The sequence below is a fragment of the Sceloporus occidentalis genome, unplaced genomic scaffold, assembly GCF_023333645.1.
Source record: "Sceloporus occidentalis isolate IW3139 unplaced genomic scaffold, rSceOcc1.0.p SCAF_8, whole genome shotgun sequence".
Classification (NCBI taxonomy): domain Eukaryota; kingdom Metazoa; phylum Chordata; class Lepidosauria; order Squamata; family Phrynosomatidae; genus Sceloporus; species Sceloporus occidentalis.
Genome location: NW_028316988.1, coordinates 34,165,092 through 34,181,225, shown reverse-complemented (window position 1 = coordinate 34,181,225; position 16,134 = coordinate 34,165,092). Strand labels below are relative to the sequence as shown.

At 44.6% G+C, this 16,134-nt stretch overlaps 3 protein-coding genes across 10 annotated transcripts in view; 1 reads left to right on the top strand and 2 right to left on the bottom strand.

Moving 5' to 3' along the window:
* Positions 1–1,111: 1,111 nt before the first annotated feature.
* On the bottom strand, positions 1,112–6,584 carry AGTR2 (angiotensin II receptor type 2). Of its 5 annotated transcripts, none has more exons than XM_089536204.1 (3): positions 4,276–6,584; positions 4,044–4,149; positions 1,112–2,923 (listed from the first exon to the last, which is right to left on the bottom strand). In XM_089536204.1, exon 3 carries the CDS (start codon positions 2,830–2,832, stop codon positions 1,693–1,695), a length of 1,140 nt encoding a protein of 379 aa, XP_089392330.1. In that variant the 5' UTR covers positions 2,833–2,923; positions 4,044–4,149; positions 4,276–6,584; the 3' UTR covers positions 1,112–1,692. The 5 variants fall into 5 exon arrangements, with proteins under 5 accessions (XP_089392330.1, XP_089392332.1, XP_089392329.1 ...); XM_089536206.1 differs by having other exon boundaries at positions 6,480–6,584; XM_089536203.1 differs by having other exon boundaries at positions 4,044–5,510; positions 6,493–6,549.
* Positions 6,585–6,850: 266 nt separating this feature from the next.
* Positions 6,851–10,742, top strand: LOC149308645 (uncharacterized). The gene has a single exon (XM_089536202.1). It carries the CDS (start codon positions 7,508–7,510, stop codon positions 8,798–8,800), a length of 1,293 nt encoding a protein of 430 aa, XP_089392328.1. The 5' UTR covers positions 6,851–7,507; the 3' UTR covers positions 8,801–10,742.
* Positions 10,743–11,344: 602 nt separating this feature from the next.
* The window catches only part of PLS3 (plastin 3), a 43,490-nt gene continuing 38,700 nt past the window's right edge, over positions 11,345–16,134 (bottom strand). For all 4 annotated transcript variants that reach the window (XM_089536200.1, XM_089536199.1, XM_089536198.1 and 1 more), the window contains 4 exons: positions 15,966–16,099; positions 14,865–14,988; positions 13,951–14,075; positions 11,345–13,090 (listed from right to left, as the gene is read on the bottom strand). In XM_089536200.1, coding sequence (XP_089392326.1) covers positions 12,958–13,090; positions 13,951–14,075; positions 14,865–14,988; positions 15,966–16,099 — 516 coding nt within the window. In that variant the 3' untranslated portion in view covers positions 11,345–12,957. The remainder of the gene's footprint in view (positions 13,091–13,950; positions 14,076–14,864; positions 14,989–15,965; positions 16,100–16,134) is intronic.

Below are 16,134 nucleotides of genomic sequence, written 5' to 3'. Positions count from 1 at the left end.
TCTTTGCTGACCGTGCAAAACCTTCCCTGCCAAGAGCAGATTGTTGGCCTCAACCTTCTCATCTGGGCATCCACTTCTGAAGGGCCAAGAGTGAAACAAACTCGCAGGGATTTACATGGCGCCTGCACCTTGAGAGGGGTGCAAAGGTTTGTAAATTTTGTTCTTCTAAGGAGGAAGGAATAATTTTGCCAGTTTTTCTTCCTCCTGAGCTGGATTCCTCAAGCGCTTCGCCCCAATCTCGAGGGCTCTTTGTGGTTGGGACTTGGGGTTTTGTTTTGTTATTTCACAACAACGCAAAACAACACAAAAACACAACACAGTATTTGCAGAGAATATGATGTTTTCTGCCCAGCAATTTTTTTTTCTGTGCTGAAAATCATGTTCTCTGTGCAAGAAACCCATGTGCATCGTTCATGAAGAATAACTGCAAAGATTATTGCTCCTCCAGTTCTCTCTTCATTGGAGTTTTTTGTGCCTTACTTGAACATTTTCAAAATAATTTCCATTGCAACTCACCCCGATATCTTCCTTAACTCACTTGATAGTTATGAGTATAGTACAAGCCACACAGAAAACATCATATTCTCTGCAAACACGTATCCGCTGGACCTATATCCATGGGTTCACTTACCTACATCTGACAAAAATATGTTACCTCTAGGCATTTTCTAGGTCTTCCAGCACAATTATATGGTACACTTCCAGCAAAGGTTGACCATAGAGTTATTCTAGGGGAACCTAGAAATGCCTAGAGAGATGTTCTTGCTAGGGATCTCTAGATCTTCCAGCATGACTCTATGTTCAACTTCTGCTGGAAGTCATTCACTTTAATAGGGCTTGCTATTATCCATGGTTTTGCATTTTCATGGTAAGTCCAGGAACTTGCAGATACTGTATTTTCAGTTAGGAACGTCTCACCTTCTGCTGTGCTAGAAATTTGGGGACTGAAGGAAGGTTTAATCATGGTGGGGCCCACAATTCCTATTTAGAAAGGCAATGTCCTCATTTTGCATCCCACAACAGCTACACCCTTGAAGTAGCGGGTGCTTGGAAGATACTGTGCAACTCTCCCATATTAAGAGTTAGGAAAAAATAGCAGAAGCAACAACAAAAATAAATAAATCCCAAACCCACAAAGGAGGTTTATAAACTGAGGACAACCTTGTGTGAAGCCCTTGTAAAATTCAATGGATATGGCGGGGTGGCGGCCTGAAACGTCTCTGAAATCCTTGTATTTCTTATAACTTGGGCTAACTTGAGCTGCCAAGAATTCCCACCACGCTTTGTCCCAGACAGACTTTTAATGCAACGAAAGTTAAGAGGGCCTCATTTAGCTGGAAAGTGTCCTCATACGTGTCTCGAATCCCAGACTTTTCCCCCAGTGGCAATAAAAACAGCGCAACTCTCTTCGTCCCAGAAAGTGGCTGGGTTCCTAACGTCCTTCAGTTGTTTACGGAAGATGGATTATTGCATCCCTGGTTATTTATTTTAGAATGACACCATTAAAGTATATGACAGCTCTTTTCAAAGAAAGAGAATCCCTCCTCCCCCTTTCACCAAGAAATTAAAAACAAGAGTTTCCGCTGGACAGTTTGTACTTTTGAAGATATGTAGATGGAAGATCAGGGGAAAAACAGGAGAGGCATGTAGAAAAGAGAGCAGGACATCCTCTGAATTGTTTCCACATGCAGTTCAAGGGACCCATAACGGGTCAGTTTGAGGCCTTTCGGCATCTCCGCCATGTTCGGCATCCACAAGAGACTCGGCGGTTTTGACCGAACTCGTTTTGCCAGAGCAAAAGATTTCCCGGTTGCTGTTGAACTGGAAGAGGCTCAGTTTGAGCAGATGCGGGAGTCTGTCCTGGAACTGCCTGCCAATGAAATAGTACAGCAAAGGGTTGATGCAGCTGTTAGCGAACCCCATCAAGAGTCCAAAAGGCAAGGCAGCGTCAATGGAGGATGTGACCCGGCAGTCGCTAACCACGCCCATCCAGAACAGGGCATCCAGGAAAGTCAAGATGTGGAAGGGGAGCCAGCAGATCAAGAAGGCCACCACCACGGCAGCCACCAGCTTCAAGACGTGGTCCCTTATCCGCTTGGTTTTCCGGAAACCTCGGCTCTTCGTCAAGTGGACCCTGATGGAGACGTAGCAGACGGTGATGATGGAGAGAGGGATGAGGAAGCCGAGCGTGTTTTTTGCCAAAGCTGTTCCGGCCGACCACTTGGCGTACCTCTCCAGCGGGTAGGCCATGATGCAAGCGGTCACATTCAACTCCTGGACGTGTTTGGTCTCCCGGAAATAGAAGGTGGGCAAGGAAGCCAAGGCAGCCAGTCCCCACACGAAGAGGACCACGACGGATGCCTGGCGGGGTGTCCCTCGCTGGGACTTAAAGGGGTGGACGATGGCCTGGTAGCGGTTCACGCTCATGCAGGTGATGAAAAAGATGCTGGCAAACATGGTCAGGGAGAGGAGCGAGCCAGAGATTTTGCACATCACCGAGCCAAAGAGCCAGTTGTATCCGTAAGCGTAGTAAGCAGCCCAGAACGGGACTGTGGCCAGAGCCAGGAGATCGGCTACTGCCAAGTTGACAATGTAGACGTTGGCCACCGTCTTTGGGCTCCGTCGCCAACACAGCACCGCAACAACGATGCTGTTCCCCACCAGTCCAAGGATGAAGATAGCGCAGAAGAGGATTGGGATGACCACAAACTGGTAGTTGGAGAGGAGGACATGACAAGGGGAAAGCCAGGTGGAGACGTTGGTTGGGGACGAGGGCAGATCCCATGGAGTCTCTTCTGTGGCGACAGTCGTGGAGGAGTTACCAGAATGCATGATGGCATCCGAAGAAGAGATGCGGTTGCTGTGAGTTCTCAGGCATGGGAGAGTTTGCTCGACGCTATCCAAATGCTAAGGCTTTCTTGTTCTTAAAGAGAGAGAAAAGATATCAGAATCATGAATTGCACACTTGCAAAGTGCATTACCATTCTCAGAACTTAGAAAAAGTTATGCTAAAATTCCCCAGCCAACATGAGAAAAGATAATGGAGTTGTGAGTTGCGCACTTGCAAAGTACATTGCCCTTGTCAGAACTTGGGGAAAGTTACCTTTTTGGGGCTGCTCAAACTCTCCAGTCAGCATGGTCATGGCCCATCTTGGCTGGGAAAATGTGGGAGTTATAGTGCAAAAAAGTAACTTTTCTAAGATCTGGTAATTTGCCTATGAAGGACATAATCGCTGCTCTGATATAAAAGCTAAACTCCTAGACAGCACAGCTTTTAATGCCTAAGGTTTATGTGTTTGTGAGCATCTGTGTAAAGTTTATAATGCTTTTTCACAAAATGATTCTGTTTGTTTTGTGATTTTAAGCCCCAAACTTCATCCAGAAGGATTTCCATTAATGAATCCCCTTATCATTGCAATTTGTAGTGATGGCAATACTTAGCAGAAGAAAAATGGAAAGAACCTATGGGATAGGCGGGATCAAAACAAAATTTATTATTATTATTATTATTATTATTATTATTATTATTACACTTGGTTAAGCTTAAGATTCTTCCTGAACCATACCTCTGTGCAAATTATTTAGGGTCACTCTTGAATTGATTTATCTTATTAAGTATATAGGAAGGGAGAGTCAATAAAAGCTAAAATCTAGGATATTTACTAGTCGGATAATAGGGAAAAGTTAAAATTTAACTCCTATATACGCCAGATAAGGGATCAAGAAGAGCTAGAATTACGACGAAAGAAAGGTTTAGCGTCTATTTATGCTAGAATGAAACTTCCACATTAGAGAGGAATCTTCCAATTAGCGCTGCTGATTTCTTTGAGTGATTCGATATAAGGATATCTATAGTCCAATAATAAAAATCTAATTGCAGGGAAGAAAAACCGCTCATTAAAGCGCTGATACGATCCAGATGTTCCTCTACGCTGCGCACAGCAGTTTATGTTAACGCCGAACAATGCTCTCCATTGAAGGAGCAAAAATCCTATACAAATAAAACTCAGGCAGGAGTTGAAGGAAAAGAAGTGGGCATTTACCTTGGAAACATTCATGTGCTAGTGGGTTCGGGTCCAAATTGCGTCCAATGAAAACACCGCCACAATCTCTCCAGTCTGTGGATCCATTGCCATCGGAAGACGCTTTCTGCTCAAGGAGAGACCAGATGCCTATTTGTTTTTACTTCCAAAGCTTGCAAAAAGCAACTCAGAATGACAGAATGAGACAGCCGAGGTCTCAGTTCTGTGGGAAGGCAGCAAAATGTGCTCTTACCTCTGTGAGCATAAGTTATGGTATCCTCAGGCAAATGTAGGGCCAAGTTTGCAGCTTCGGGGAGGCAGGACCAACAGAGTCGTGACATCCATTGCAGTCCATAGCCAATGAGAGAGAAAAGCCTGGGAGGCGGATGACAGACAGACCCTTTTCCAAGTGCAGCTCATTGGAAGGAGACCGAGAAGAATGCCTCTTGCAGCTTGCCTCTTGCACCACTTTTCAGCGTTTCCACTCCCTCCTCCTCCTCCTCTTCCTCCTCCTCCTTTCTGTCTTACAGTCTGCATCCACACCTCAACAATAATGCAACTTGACACCGCTTTAACAGCCATGGCTCCATGCTATAGAGTTCTGGGAATAGCAATAGCACCTATATTTCTATACCTCTTCATAGTGAACTATACACTCTCTATGCGGATTACAATCTGTATGCCAATTGCCCCCAACAAGCTGGGGACTCAGAGGCTATACAGACCAACCATTAAGGCCGGCCTGGGGATGGAGTTGGCATGTGGCATCCACACGACGCATGCCCTGACTCCACCTCTACACCGGCATGATGCTGCACACTGCACCACATGATGGGCAGTGTCACAGTGCTCCTTTGTCTTGATGATGCAGCGCCAAAAGAGCACCAAAAAGCTGTGGCGCTGGTGGCTGTGGTGCCCTTTCCACAGCATAGAAAACCCACAAGGTTAAAGCAATAAACAGTTTTGTGGCTACTTATTGTGCTGTGGAAAGGCGAGATCAGGCCCATGGCGTGCCACTGCCACAACCCTGATCTGGCGCTAAAAGGGGCGACCTATACAGCCCCTCATTTTACCTATGAAAGGATGGAAGGCTAACACATTTATATTTTTTAAATTATAATTATTTAATTTTAGCACAAGGGAACAAGATAAACCCCAGGCATGTTGGGATGGAAAAGAAAACCCCGAGAAGCATAACCTGGGATGACTTTAGAATAAGGCTCTTGGTGTTTCTCCTGTAATCTTCCTCTTACTTATCAGGACTCTAAGCCTTGAGAGCTCCCACTTCTCCAGATTATCCTTCCTAACTATTTGTGCGCTGTTCCAGGCAAGCTTCGCAAGTTTTGCGTTCAGTTCATTCCTCCTTTCCGAGAAAACCAACCTCCCCAGTTTCCCTGCCTCTTGTAGGAAACCTCCGTGCACATTGCCTTTGCAAATAACGCAAGGATAATTGATGCCACCATTGGCATCTAAAGTGGAATCATTGTGCTGTTATTATATAGTGCAAATGTAAAGAGCAATAGGAAAAAAAATGAGAAGGAGGAGGAGGAGACTGTGAAACTGAGACATTGCAATAACAATAACAATATATAGTGATATATCTATAATAGAAATATAACAGGAAAGAAGCTTTCAGAACGCTGACTTGCTCTCTACTGCAAAGCCCATCTGGCTGCTTCAAAAGCAACCCATAGGTCTCGGTTAGATACTGGTTTCTGCATTTTTTGCCTGGCTAGAAGTGGCTTTTGTTTTTCGTGGAATATTCCAAACACTTGTACAATATTTCAAAATGTTCTGGCGAAAGAGCATCCGCTCATATTTTGGAGCAAAAGGCCTCCTTGCGGTGCCAAGGACTCAGCCTGGGATCCAACTGCAGCAAGCATTTGCCAGTCCCATTTCCCTCGTCTTCAAGGGAAAATATCCAGGGGAGAAGCAGCATTAAAAACTCCTCTGACCATTGCCCCAGAAAATCAATAAAGCTTGGAGAAAACATGCCGTTTGGAGGACAGTTCTTAGAAATGGCAGCCAACCTGGCCATGCACCCGCCAGGATTGGGTCCAGATTGGCTGGGGATTTTGGGAGCTGTAGTCTGGTTTCTTTTCTTTTATTAAAGAGTGACATTTCCAAGTTGCAAATGGAGATCGTCGGCTCATTTGGGGAGCAGGCAGTTTTCAGGTTGCGTCCACATTGCAGAAATAATCCAGTTGGACACCGCTTGAACTACTGCAGCTGAATGCAATGGAAGCCTGGAAATGGTAGTTTCTTGTGGCACCAGGCAGAAAAAGCTAAATGTTTCTCAAAACTATAAATCCCAGCATTCCATAGGATTGAGCCATGGCAATTCAAGTGGTGTCCAACTGGATTATTTCTGCAGTGTGGACATCGCACCAGAAATGTCCAAAGTCACAAGAAGGGGTAGCTGTGTTGGCCCTATGGCAAATTCAAACAAAAACGCACCAAACAGTGATACCTTTATGGTCTAACCGAAGTGCACCATATACTTGTTGCAAGCTTTTGGAGCTCTGTTGGCTTTTTCTTCATCAGGCAAGATGCTATAAACCAAACAGGAGGAAAAAATTAGAGATGTTAGTAAGATGCCTGCATTTTATGGTATCTGTCCTTAGTTAAGATGGTATGGGGAGGGTATCTTGTGTGATATAAAATCAATCAATAAGTGAATAAATGGATTGATAGGTCTTTGGTCTGCCTCTTTTGTTTATGTGTGTGTGTGTGTTAATGATGTGTAAATGGACACGTCTGAGCTAGACCTAAAGAATTTAGCAGGAGATTATAGAGCCGAGAAATCTCCTCTATCTTTCTCTGTCTCTCTCTCATTGGATGGAGACAAGCAGAGCCCTTATCTCCAAGAAAGAAGATATGGACTCTTATAGCGAGAGAACACTCCACGGTTAGAAAAATAATAATGCAAGTGACCTTAACAGGGGTGACATTATATATAGGGGATGTGGTGGGTTCAAATCATGATCTGCCCTCAATTGCATTAGAGAACATTGGCAAACTTCTCTGAAGATGCCAGCCACAGATGCTGGCAAAAAGACAGGAATAAATTCTTCTAGACCATGGCTGCATAGCCAAAAAGCCCACAAAAAAATATGAATGCCGGCCATGAAAGCCTTTGACTTTACATTTTACAAAGGTCTTCCTTGTTTGTCCAAAGCAGTGGTGGAGCAGCCCTTTCCTGACATAATCTTCCTTTGCTTTTGCTGTCCATCCTGTTACTTTCTCTCCTTCCCTGTGATTGACAGGGCATTTGACCCAACAATTCTGTTCTTGGACACACAGCAAGGGGATTAGTAGCCCTCATTTGACTAAGCCCTTCTGCCTCCTTGCCTGGCCTGTGGCTGGCATAAGCCTCCTAGGTCTCATTTCTTTTATCCAGCACCTTGCCCTTCGCCCGGCCGATCTCCCATCCGCCGTTCCTCCTTGCCCAGTGCCACCCGTGCTCTTTGCCCTATGCCAAGGATATGCGTGTCTCCCTTCTCCTTCTCCTCCTTTTTCCTCTCATGACCGGTCCTTTAGGGTCTGGAGGGGCCATGCCCCGCCTGCCATGCCCTTCCTCCTGTAAATGCTCACCCGACGCCATCATCTCCTGCGATGGAGCCGGTCTCAGACATCTCCCCAAGGATATCGCAGCATCCACCATTTCGCTCAACCTCTCCAACAACTTCCTCCGGCTCCTGACTGCCGATGCCTTCAGCAACCTGACCTACCTCAACAGCCTGTCACTGACCCGCAACAACCTGACCTTCCTGTATCCCGGAGCCTTTAAGTCCCTCTGCAACCTGAGGGTGCTGCACCTTAGCAGGAACCCTCGGCTAACCTACCTCCATGCCAACACCTTCGAAGGCCTGAAGAACCTCATCAGCTTGGACCTCTCCCACTGCAACCTCTTTGAGATCCACCCTTTTGTCTTCTCCCACTTGCCTTCTTTGGAAGCGCTGGTCCTGGCCTCCAACAACATGCGCTACGTCCCGGAGGCTTTCCGGAGCTTGACGCGGCTCACGAGGCTCTCCCTGGAGAGCAACCGCATCGAAGCCGTTGGGAGGGACTCCCTGAAAGACATGGTGGCCCTGAAGGACTTGAACCTCCGGAAGAACCGCATCTGGACTATCCAGGAGGACACGTTCCACCAACTGGGCAGGTTGACCGTGTTAAATTTAGGACACAACTATCTCTCCGATTTGCCTAATCCACTCTTCGGTGGATTAACGCGGCTCAGGACCATGCACCTGGAGGCAAACCAGCTTACCAGGATCAGCTGTCCCTTTGACAGCTTGCACAACTTGAGGAAGCTCTACCTCAATAACAACCGCATCGCGTCCGTCGCCAGCTCCGCTTTCTCCTCCTTGAAGGAGCTGGACTTCCTGCACTTGAACAGGAACAACCTGAGCCACCTCTCCAGCCACCTCTTTGCAGACCTCCCCAAGCTGAGATACATCTTCTTGTCTCACAATCCCTGGGAGTGCGACTGCGCCATGTTGTGGTTTGCCACCTGGCTCCTCACCTACCAAGGGGTGATCAAAGGCCTCCACTGTGCCTTGCCGGCTGTCAATGACACGTCTCTGCTTGGCCACCGCGCCCGGGAGGCCTTCGCCAACTGCCCACCGCCACCAACGCTCCTGAAAGAAGAAGAGGGCTGCGATGGGCACCGCCAAAATGGTGCGCCCCATCTGCCTGCTGTTTCTGAGAAACTACTCTGCGTCTTGCTCACCTGGTGGTGCTCTGCAGCTTTCTCCAATCTCCTTTTCTTCCTGTAGATGTTTCAGAGGACATTCCCTTGTTTTTGGCAATCTGTGCCAATTGAAAATGGGGGAAGGGGGCATTTGTTGGCAAAATGCTCTATGCGCCTGTTGCAAGAAGCTTTCCTTTAAGCATCGGCCGGCTCTGCCATGCTCAATTAGCCCGAAGTGCAATTAATGCAACCGGCATGCGCACAGGAAGCTAATGTCACCATTGCTTGGCTGGGATGGAGGTGGACAGGGCTGCTTAAGGGGGTCAGAAGTTCAGGGCTTAAAAAATCTCTAATGGTGCTGCTTTTTACAAGGTGCCCTTTCATACTATTCAATTGGTGTGCTAAAATACCATGCTACAAAATCTTGGGCTTTGCCCTGTAGGGAGAGTACTTAGAAGTCTCAGCTGTAGAGTTCCAAACTGCAAATCCCAGGATTTCATGACTATTAAAGAGGGAACCGCGATGCTATAACTGTGCTGTATGAATGGGCCCTTAAATAATTGCAAAAGGGTACTTGGATGTGGACGTTTGCAAGATGCATAGCACCCTAAGGTGCCCACTTGAATGCCTGGTCCCTGCCAGTCTGACTGGGTTGCCAGAGTTCAGGGCACCAGGGAACCACTGTGCCTCTCCAGACCTCCAGGCAAGGAGACCAAATCTGTGTGTATTTGTGAACAGAAACTGGAGCACAATGGTATGGGGGGCAATTCTCTTCCACCTGTGGGACCCACATCTGGTGCCACTGTTGCACCCAGGAACACGAGAAGTAGCATCACTCTGTTGTCACTTTCAGCTGAATTACAGCTGAGATTTCCAGCATGTCCAGAAGACGGATGGAGATTGCAGAGCAATTCCAAAGGTCAGAAATGCACCCTTAGCTTCAGTCGGTACTGAAGGAATGTGCTGAAAAAGCTGAACAACCTGTGATAAGATTTGGAAAGAGAATGTGAGTCACACACCAAACCCAGCTGTGTTGCAACTGGCAGGGATAAACAAATTGGCGTTGCGACTGGCAAGATGTAGCCAAGCCCCATGCAATGTGGGGCTCTCTTGAACTGATCTCTTCTTCCTTCCCAGGGTTCAAGGGCAGTCATGAGAGAGATGTTGGCATCTTTGCTGTTATTGGGTAGGGATGTTTCGCTTTGCAATTTGTGTGAAGATGCCCAACCAAGAGGGGGAATTTGGAAACCAAATTCTTGCAAGCATGCAAAGGGATCTTGTAGCAACTTTGAGATTTAACTCAAAGACAGTTGTTGCACCAGATTCTATAGACTGGGTCTACTTCTTCAGATGCAACAAAGAATGTTTCCAATGGTCAGTTTTCTTTAGGAGAGGACAAAAATGCTAATTGTGAACTAAACAGCTTCCAGACCGGTAGAAGGCTGCCGCTTGTTATATGAGCATACCTGAGTTTTGAGATCCTCAAAGGAAAGTGTAGGGAAGACACATGAGAGAGGCTTCTTGGTGGTGGCCCCCAAATTATGGAACTAACTGGAACTAAACTGGTTCCTTCTGGGCTTTCCTTCCACCGGCAGCAAAGACCCCTTTTATTTAGATTGTCTGCAGAAGTCCCTTATGCTGGCTTCTTCTTCATCAGGCAAGGCACCAGTGGATCTTCGAAGGCTTGCAACATGTATAATGTGCATTTTGGTTATCACTGTTTTGTGGATGTTGGATGATGCAGTACTTTGCTATACTGCTAACACAACCACCCCTGGATATGTTTTGCTGCAGAAGGTTCTTCTAAAGGGAGGTGCTGTATTATTTATCATCACTGTTACATTTTTAATGGCTTTTAAACCAGTTTCAGTTAATGCTGTTTGCAATAGCATAGCTTATTTGTTGTTTTCAACTGCTTTTTATATAACAATTATATATATATATATATATATATATATATATATATATATATATGCTGTATTTTGTTTCATGTTGCAAGATGCCTTGGGCACCATCCTGGCTGGAGAAAGACCGGAAAGAAAATAAATACATGATTAAAAATGAATCAATATAAGAGGAATTGCTCTCTTTGTGTCTCTCCTTAGTTAGGTACTTTAAACTTCACTTGAGAAATGTTGGCCCCATACAGACAGGCCAAAATAAAGCTGCTTCAGGTCACTTTGGAGGTATGCTGTTTAAATGATGCTTGTGTCCAAAGAGTCCAGAAGTCGTGCCAAAGCCACAATCCAGTTCTAAGGAATGGAGCGCCACTTTGGCGCAGCTTCCGACCTCTTAGGACGCATGCATCATTTAAACAGCATACCTCCAAAGTGACCTGAAGCAGCTTTATTTTGGCCTGTCTGTATGGGGCCATAGGTATCCAAGGAAAAGGGGCAGAAAAAGCAACCAAGGGAATGAGAACTTTGCAAATAGGAAATATCCTAGGCGTGAATGATTTTCAATCAGTTGTCTCACTCTCTGCAATGCTAGAAATTTGGGGACGGAAGGGAAATTTCATGGAAACAAACATTTCTCATTTGGAGACGCAATGACTTCGCTTCGCACCCCTCCCCTCATAAATACACACCTGTTTTTCGAATCAGGTTTTGTTGTCAGAAATCAGGCTAGCTTGTATTTAAATGATTTTATTTCAACTATTGCTCTTGCCACCATATTACATCACTTTTGAATATTTCAGGATAGCAATATGACCTCAAGGGATAGCTAACAGTTTTTGCCAAAGCCAGAATACGCTTGCTCCTATGCACAAAATGCCTTCTTCTTTGGTGACGACTGTTTCCTTTTTTTGTCCTTATTATTATTATTATTATTTGTAAAAAATAAGTCTTAAATCTTCTTAAATCTCGGCATATTCCACTCTTCGAGTTACTAGTCCCTGCTATTCGTAGAGTTTTCCTGGTTCCATCCATCATGCGCTAACAGCCTCTTAAATATATATATTTAAATATATATTTAAAAATCCAAAAATCTAAAAAAAAAGATTTTCATGCAGATTCTGGAGAAAAAATAATAATAATAATATATTTTTTTGGTAGGCAAAAGATGAACAGAACCAAAAATCACATACAAAAACTTTGCATTTCTGTTTGGTTCTCTGCGGAGTTTAAACCGTCGGCAATGCCTCCGAAGGTGGTACTACTTCGCACACAAAAAAAAGGAAGGGGTTAATACAAAAAAAAGGAAATTAGCCAAAACAATAAAAAATAGAATAAAACCTACTATACCTTTTTGTCTGTAAAGTAATCCAAAAAATATATATTGTTAAGCTGTACAGGAAAAAGCAGCACCACGTTTTGGAGAATACTGCTGGAAGGCTGATCTTTGGAAAGTACCATTTTGCCCACCCCACGATGGCATCCCTGGCATTTGCTGCCGTTTCCCAGAAACAAAGAATGTGATATCCAGGCACAGAATATATATTCCTGATAGCTTGAAGGTCTTCCTTTAAAAACAAAAAAAATTCCTAACCCTCACGGATTAGGAAAAGATAAGATTTGAAAGTATGCGTCAGCGACGCCAGCTAAAAAAATCTGTGATTTCTAGTGAGCATAAGATTCCCAGGATTAAAAACCATGCTGAATAGAGGATGCAAACTAGTTCGAAAACTGCAGGATTAAATTATGCATAACATTAGAAAATATGCAATTTCGTCCAGTTTGCATCATTTATTACACCGGCTGCAAAACGTGACTTGTTTTAGCCAAGATGTTGCATTTTCCTTTTTGTCACGGGTTGCATCTACCCAGCTTTGGTCACCGCTCTTGCGTCAAGCTTGAGAAAAACTCAAGCTCATCACAACACCTTGGACATTTTTTTAAAAACAGGCCTCCTTCGTGTGGTTTTAAGGCAGAAGAATGAGACGTGTCCCTATTAAAATGGATGCCAGCCACCTCCGGCATCAAAAAACAAGAGTATCCCAGGAAGGAGAAAAAAGGATGCTTCGGTTGGAAGACATAGAAATGCACTCTTGAGAAACTGCTTTTTAAAATCTCTGGGGATGTTTGGGGAGGAAAGAAAAGCATTTTGGTTGTTTTTTAGGCTCCCGGTCGCTCAGAAAAGTCTCGCCATGCTCCCATCTTGCAAAGCAAAATGGAGAGTCCCTTCTTTAAAAACAAAGGAACAAGCACGAAGCCGCATCGACAGTCCTTTAAACTAACAGCATTTCGGTCTGAAGTGGGGCGGGTGGGTAGGTTTGGATGCTTTGGTTTCGGCGTCTGCGTCTTACACTCTCTTCATTCCTCGGCCCATCAAGCAGGCAAAGACGGTCATCACCATCTTGGGCTTCACTTCTACCAAATCTTCGGGGAGAGCGTAGACGCGGGCTCCGATTCGCCTCGCCATTGAAACGGCGTACCTATGGGTCAAAAGCATGGAGAGGTTGGACATCTTAGACCTTTGCCAAAACCCCAAGGAGACCTTCCAGACCAGGAGAAAGTGACCTTTTCTAACTACAACTTCCAGAATCCCTGCAGACATTGGCCATGCTTGGCTGGGTGTTCTGGGCACTGTAGTCCAAAAGAATGGCTTTTCTAAGCAATTAATAATCCTGGCTATCAACTAAAGCTGTCAACCTTCGCTGCTTTTAACCTATCCATTTGCACGCTCCTCCTCTTCCCAAACTTTTCAGTCTGTAAAATTTACACATGTGGAGTTAAGTACTGAATTTACTAGACCAACACACAGATTAACATGGAAATCACTCCTCCCAAACAAGGATTACACTATATATATATATGTATATACATTCTCACACACACACACACACACACACACACACACACACACACTCACTTCCATGCCAGCTTTCTCTAAAGATGCCAGCCACAGATGCTGGCGAAATATCAGGATCAAACTCTTCCAGAACACAGCTACAGAGCCCGAAAAACCCACAAAAAGCTATTAAATAAAATCGTTTACTTAACATTGTTTTCATTTGAACAATGTTGTTCCCTTATAAAATGTTAAACCGTGAATATGCACGAATGGCTAGGGCGACATCCGCACGTTAAAGCGTAAAGATCCCCAAGAGTAAAAGGTGTGAGTTCCACTGCGCCAAATGGCGTCCATTGCACATCTTCTATGTGACTAAGTATGTGTAAAATCATGGCCCAGGGGGGTTTAGGATTAGGATTATGGTCAGCACAGAGCTAGGACTCCAGATGAAGGCCTAGAAAACAGGGCAGGAAAAAATATGAAAGAAATGAAGAGGCTTACTTGGCATTGCTGTGTTTGTCCTCTTCCGAGAGATCTCCAGTTTTCACCAGGTCGTAATTTATACATCCAGGCTGGATAGCATCAATTAAATCCACAACTGCCAAACTGCTGCTAATACTCTTGTCCTTAAAAGGGAGGAAAGAGAGGCAAAATGGCATAAATGAAAACTAAAGAAGATGCCATGCACACAGCACCCCTTCACCCCAAAACCAGTTCAACTGCAGATAAAGACAAATGCAGTGGAATCAATAGCAGATGAAGCACCTGGGAAATACTATGGTCTCCTTCCTGATGCATACGTTATGTGCAAAGTATGTGTCTGACCTTTAGCACTCTGCCCTTCTGCAGAGGAAACTCAGGGTGCTAAAGGTCTCTATCAGAGGTGGACAAACAAAGTATGACCCTCCAGATGATACTGGATTTTAAGTCTTTGCATTCCTCAACCCAGTGGTCAGTATCATTAGGGGCTCTTGGGAGATGCAGTTCAATAACATTTGGAAGGATAACACCAGGAATGTGGTGCAATCCAGGACACTAACTGAATCCCATTTGGAGAGAAAGGGCGGATATAAATCCCACAAATAAAATATTTAAAAATCCCATTACTACAGCCTTTGCACAGGGATAACCCCTGCTCCATCTAAGCTGCAGAAATAATGCAGTCTGACACTGCTTCTACCGCCGTGTCTCAATGCTATGGAATCCTGGGATATGTAGTTTTGTGAGACATTTAGCCTCTTTTGTCAGGGAGCTTGGGTGCCACAGCCAACTACAAATCCCAGAATTCCATAGCATGGAGCCATGGCAGTTAAAGTAGTGCCGAACTGCATTAATTCTGGAGTGCAGATGCACCAGTAATTTCCCAATTACATACCATCAAAAAATTAAATAACAAATATCTATAAATTACACACCTTAAAGCTCTGAATGGAGCTTGATTTCCCTGCTTCTTTCAAGGTCTGGTTCACCCAGTTCACGATAATATCGTCATTTGCTTTCTGACCGTCGCCGAGATTTTCCAAGACGTTCAGAGTATATCTGGGCAAGTTAAAAGAGAGATTGTATTACTTATATGAAGATGGAGGAGAGCTTTCGAAGAGAAGAGGGCTCTGTGTGTCCTTTGCAGCTTAGTAGCTGCCATGCAGCCAAAGGACCAGAGAAAAGTAATGATCTCCAAGGATAGCAAGATGCAAAGCTGGCAGGCTTTATACGCTAAAGTCCTGCATTGTTACTACTAAATGTATAGGGTAAGAGGAGCTGTATTTTAGTTTAAGCCAACAGGATTTAAGCCAATACTTTTATTCCAAAGTCAGTACAATAACAGGAGATGGTATGGTTGGTGCAAACACAAGATATGGATGGAGATAGGATAAAATCATCCAGTCTTGGAGTCGGAAGGGACCCCAAGGGCCATCTATCCAACCTCATGGCCATGCAAAAAGACCCAACTAAAGTACTCTAGAAAGATATAAATCCAACTTCTACAAAACAACCTCCAAAGGTGGAGAATCTACCAACTTCCAAGGCAGCCCTAAAGCTCCACTGATTCAGAAGTTTGGATGTTTATTCATGTGAATATGTGCATGTGCGTGTGGATCAAATTATGTTTTTGGCATCAAGTGAGTAAGACTAAATTATACAACAAATCTGACGGCAAACTAGCTCACCAACCCAAGCTTGTACACCCATAAGATGAACAGAAAGGGAGTTGGGTACAACTCATAGTTTCCTTAGTGACTTTCAGGGCTGCCAAACAGGCATCTTTTTGGGTCACTTTGCGGAGAGGACCTGGCAAGTTGACAAATGCAAAGGAAAATAAAGGGGGAAGTTTCAGTTCCTTTCTAACAATGCCCATCAGTGAAAACAAGGATCAACCAAGGCCTGGATCCTGCAGCAAATGAGACATCAATCTCATTGGAGAGGCGAGGTACAAATAAATTATTATTATTATTATTATTATTATTATTATTATTATTATTATTTCTGTATATTTCTCCATTTAAGTGCACTGCTACCTTCTCATCAGCTGCCAGACCAAGGCCAGCGTGAGCGTTGGGTTCCCGTCATTGAGATCTTGCCCGCCAATGCCAACCAGGGAGAACTTGGCCGGGTGCTTCCCTAAATCGACGGCGTAGTTACAGTTTTCTAGCTGTTTGCAAGGAAAAGAGAAAAATGGGTTAGATT